This window comes from Sinocyclocheilus rhinocerous, unplaced genomic scaffold (genome assembly GCF_001515625.1).
Source record: "Sinocyclocheilus rhinocerous isolate Xijiao unplaced genomic scaffold, SAMN03320098_v1.1 scaffold839, whole genome shotgun sequence".
NCBI lineage: Eukaryota > Metazoa > Chordata > Actinopteri > Cypriniformes > Cyprinidae > Sinocyclocheilus > Sinocyclocheilus rhinocerous.
The window spans coordinates 920,239-925,318 of NW_015652287.1; the positions used below are offsets into that span (position 1 = coordinate 920,239).

The 5,080-nt window shown below is 33.4% G+C and overlaps 1 protein-coding gene across 1 annotated transcript in view; it reads right to left on the minus strand.

Annotated features, from left to right (window-relative positions):
• LOC107714408 (autophagy protein 5-like) overlaps positions 1-5,080 on the minus strand; it is a 23,182-nt gene that overhangs the window by 15,397 nt on the left and 2,705 nt on the right. The window contains exons 4-5 of the mRNA XM_016520243.1: positions 3,388-3,404; positions 1,830-1,924 (exon numbers count right to left, since the gene is read on the minus strand). Coding sequence (XP_016375729.1) covers positions 1,830-1,924; positions 3,388-3,404 — 112 coding nt within the window. The remainder of the gene's footprint in view (positions 1-1,829; positions 1,925-3,387; positions 3,405-5,080) is intronic.

Here is a 5,080-nt window from a genome sequence, read left to right on the forward strand (position 1 = left end):
CGTCCGGTGTAGACACGGTGTAACGGTTGCCTGTTACATTACAGTAAATAAAATTTCACTTACCACATAAACAGAATAAGGAGAGATGACTGGGGACGATCGCGAATGATTTGCAGATCCTGTGCACCACTGACAAACATCTAATCTTGTAAAATGTGTGGTAAGTACTGCTGCTCCATAGTATAAACAGACTACGTGCGATCGCGAATCTCGAAAGTGAAAGTGAAACTTAAAAAGCCATTGTGCATTCAAAAGCAGTTTCAATGCCAGGTATAATAGCGGCTCCCTGATGCCCGAAATATATGTAGTATAATTACCCAATGATATAACTGCGAGGGAAAATATTGAAATATATATATTTTCCTCCCATCTCGTATTTATTCCCTTTAGGGGTTCCGTATACACGTAATTTTCTTTCCGAACACGGTATTGGGATGCGGCGGATTGCGGGGAGTATTGGGTGGGGAGGGGATCACAATGCCGGCTCAACATCGTGATGTCTATCAGCCATCGGCGATGGTCGATGGCATCGTCTATCGGCCCAACCCTAATTCAAACTGTCAATTCAGTCAATACAGTCAATGAATGAATGAATGAAAAAAATATTAATTCAAATTTTCACATACAAATCCAAGGTGCTGAATTCAAAAATTTGAAAATGTCAACCAAAATATCCAAACTGTCGTTCAAATATTCAAATGGTGAATTCAAATAATCAAATAAACATTTAAATTACTGTATCGATTCAAATATTTAGACAAACATTTGCACTGTGAATTTAAAACATTCAAACTGTCAATTCAAACATTGAAATATTGAAATTGCCAACTGGACATTCGAATCCAGCATTCAAACAGCTGACTGCAGAATTAAAGCAAGGAATTAGCTGAATATAGCATTCTGGGACAATTAATTTAACTACAATTTAAAGAATTATTTAAAAACAATTGCTTTTAACATTTGACCAACAGGTGGTAATGTCACTGAATAGATATGACATTATGGAAATCAGTCATTATCTTTTCTTTTTGTTTAGTTAGTATAATGGAAATTGAAAATGGGAAATCTTTTAATAGGGACAGACTTCACCCTGAAAAAACAGATACATAATTTATGCATTTCGTAAAAATAATAATGTTGTTTATATTCATGAAGGGTTGTGTCAGATTTTTTTTTTTTTTTTACATCATGCCATTATATTTATCGATGCATTACACTAGATGATCAAAAGCATCTGAAAACATTTTGATCATTAGGTGGTGCTGCCCCAAATTTTTCAGGTACTTTCAAAGCATGATGACACCTAACAAGTTTCAATATCATGATTTTAGGCCAAACTATTCAGACATTTTAATCTATTTGCCATATTTCTTGATCAGTAGGTGACGATTTGCCAGTAATCTGCTCAGGTACCATCAAGGAATAGTCCCAGTGAGTTTCATTTCAACAGGCCAATGTGTTATGAAGACAGATCCTCACTTTTTATTCAGCAAATTTGCTGATGCATTATAGAATCATTTTTTTTATGATTTACATTAAGACCGTTCTATCCACATACTGGTATTTATTGGAGAGCTCATTGTAATTTCCTGGTTTGTTGCAGCCAAGATTCAGATTATTTAAAAAATCAAGCCTTTTAGAACCTAAATATAATTTTCATTTATAAATAAACAAAACTAAAAATTGTATCACTCTCCTAAATGTTTTTGCTAAAAAATAATAAAAATCATAAAATATCATAAACAAAAATTTTAATAAGTCAAATCGGTCAAATCCTTTACCGTACTGTACTGTACATGACTGTAGAAAGTAAATAAATGAGGAAATACCTGATATATTCTAAAGGGAATATAGCGGAAGCCTCCCTCATCGGTAGGATACTCCATGAGCTTTCGATTCATGGCCCAGAACTGGTCGAATTTATCTGATAAAAGAAAGAAATTGTTTTAATCAATGACAATAACTCATGTTTCATTTTGATTCTCTCTCTGAAATTATGCAGCACAGTATTGTACCAACAATTTGAATTTCTTTTCAGCCTCAGTCACCAAAAATTCAATGAAAGTGAATAGTGGCTAAGGCAGTCAGTCCCTAACATCTGTTTAGCATCTCTTCTTGTGCTCCACAGAAGAAAGAAAACCATTTAGGTCTGGAACAAAATTATTCAAAATAAAGGTCCATTCACACCAAGAACAATAAATACAAAATAACTACAACTATATTAGCATCCACAGCAACGGCCAATAACATTCTGTTTATTATAAGCGCATGATGCTGTTTTGTTGTCTGCCGCTTTAAATGCTTGAGCACTTTAAAGTCGGACAGATTCTGCCTGGCTGCCATTTATACAGCAAATGTATTTATTGTTATTCAGCTGGAAAAAATCATTCTGAAAGTGATTCCAATGATACCATTCCTCTGTGTCATTATCATTACAGCTGTGAATTATAGTTGTGGATTTCCCTATTCTAATATAATTATAATGATTAATAACATTTTATAGTTACAGTTGATAACTTTGGAATAAACAGGCATGAGTTCTGAGCTAAGCCGTGTGTGTTCCGTCACGCTGGCTGCGTTCTCACATGTGCAGGTGAAAATCAACATCCGCTTAGAAATTGTTACTTTCTCTGCTCACACACTTTCATCAGAGAACAGGACAGCTGTGACAGTGTGTTATCAAAACATCTATGCTTCTGAAACTTACACCTCTCTCAGTTTATCTGCAGAGCTTCACATTTTCACCTTTAAATTAACTACTGAAACCACTGCCTAAGCACTGCCTGCATCGCACACACTAATTCTCAGATGAAAGTATGGGTTTGAAGTTACTGAGGACATTATGTGTAAAGCTCAAAGTTAGAATGCACCACACAACTATTAAACTATTTAAACTATTTCACGCAAAAATGAAACTTTACTCAGGACATCCATGATGTAAATGAATTTGTTCCTCCATTTTTTGGGCAGATTTATAGAAAATTAGCATTACATCATGTGCTCACTTCAGAGGATCCACTGTTGAGCATGTGATATAATCTCCAAATCTGTTTGAATGAAGAAACAAACTCATCTACATCTTGGATGGCCTGAGGGTGAGTACATTTTCAGCATGTTTTCACTTTTAGGTAAACTATTCTTTTAAAATCTGAACAGACTTTCAAATTATTCATACACTTTCCAACTTTGTAAATGGTTACAGAGGAAAAAACTGGACTTCATACACTAAACAACTAAGGATCACACAAACACAACAAACTCATGCTTCACATTCAAGCGGCAACCTCCCGCTCTCTCTCATGAAGCCAACACGGAAGTGACTTAAACTGTAATGCTCGTCAGGAACTTACGGGTGACATCACGGACACTACGTCCATGTTTTTATACAGTCTATGGTCACATTGCTAGGAGACAGATGAAAAATTAAAACAATATTTGTTCTAAAATCATCTCAAAATATTGAATAGTTTATATCCTCTGACTGGACGGAGTCTGTGTCCATCATACACTATGTAATTTTCTATGAAATCTGTCAACTATGACAGCTAAAAATCTCCAAACTGGCTATAACTTTCTGCAAATACCGTCAACTCATTCAGACTGCAAACTGGGGCAAAAATATGGGCAAAAGTTGAGTAGTGTATCCCAGTTTTAAAGGCATTGTTCACCCAAAAATGAAAATCCTGTCATCATTTACTCACACTCAAGTTGCTCCAAAAGTTTCTTTCTTCTGTTGAACATACAAGGAGATATTTTGAAGAATGTGGGTTACCAAACAGTCGCTGGTCCTCATTGACTTCAAAAATATGGGGACCAAAAACTGTTTTGTTACCCACTTTCTTCAAAATAGGCCTGTTTTTTTTGTGTTCAACAGAATAAATAAATTCATAAAGGTTTGAAAGAACTTGAGGGCAAGTAAAGGATGACAATTTAAATTTTGGGGTAGCTTATCCCTTTAAGGCAAGACAAAACAAGTAAAACTATTGTTTTGTTTTTTCAGCCGCGGGGCAATTTTGGGCTATTTTTTCTTCCATAACTTGTCTACTTTATAAGTATCGCTTTTTATTTCACCTCTTTCCTACTACTTGTTTCACTTCTGTTTCAGTTTTTTATAACCATTTCTTACTATGTGTCAGTAAGTTGTTGTTATTTTAGCATGTGTGTGTTTCTTTTATTACACTTTATGTATTTGGATCTGTAGATTTCTATTACAATACATATTTTTAAAGGCAGTTTCTTCAAAATTAGCATTTTCTCCTGCACTAAGCCATAAATCTCTACTTTATTAGCACTAACACACACCAAACTTTACAGCTTTATCTATATTATGAAGGTTTCTAAAGATTTCTATTCCTAACAAGGTAAAAGTAAAAAGGTATTTTTTTTCCTAGCTGTTGACAGTATTTCCTGAATTATGGAGCAATAAAAAGAGATATCCAAATTCTAATATTAAATTAAACATTTATTATTTAAACATAACATTTCAGAAAACTTTTAATAAAAATTAATTGTTTTAATCTACAGTGATTTTTCACATAATTTACCTTTATTCCTGTACATGCCTTCTGTCACTTGATTGACAGTTATGTCTTTAGCAAGTAAAAGTCCTTTTAGTACCACCTACAGGTTGTAGTACAAGTATATTTTTGCTGTGAAAACTTAATTTAAACATAAGAATAAATGTAATATTTCAAGATGAACTCTTACTGAACTTGAACAACTTATGTTTACTTAATTATCCATTCATGATTTTCAGCAGGTTTTTGTATATTTACTTGATTATCCATACATCATTTTAGTAGGTTTTAGTAGGTTAACTTTCATTTTCTAATATATTTTAGAAAAACAATGTGAGTATCAAATATGCACTGCAAAAAATGGCTCATCTTACTTAGTATTTTTGTCTTGTTTCTAGTCAAAATATCTAAAAATTCTGAAATCAAGATACTTTTACTAGATAAGCCAATTGACTTAAGATATTTAGTCTTGTTTCCAGGGGGAAAAAACTAAATTAAGTGCATTTTGCTTAAAACAAGTAAAATTATCTGCCAGTGGGGTAAGTAAAATACTCTTGTTTTAA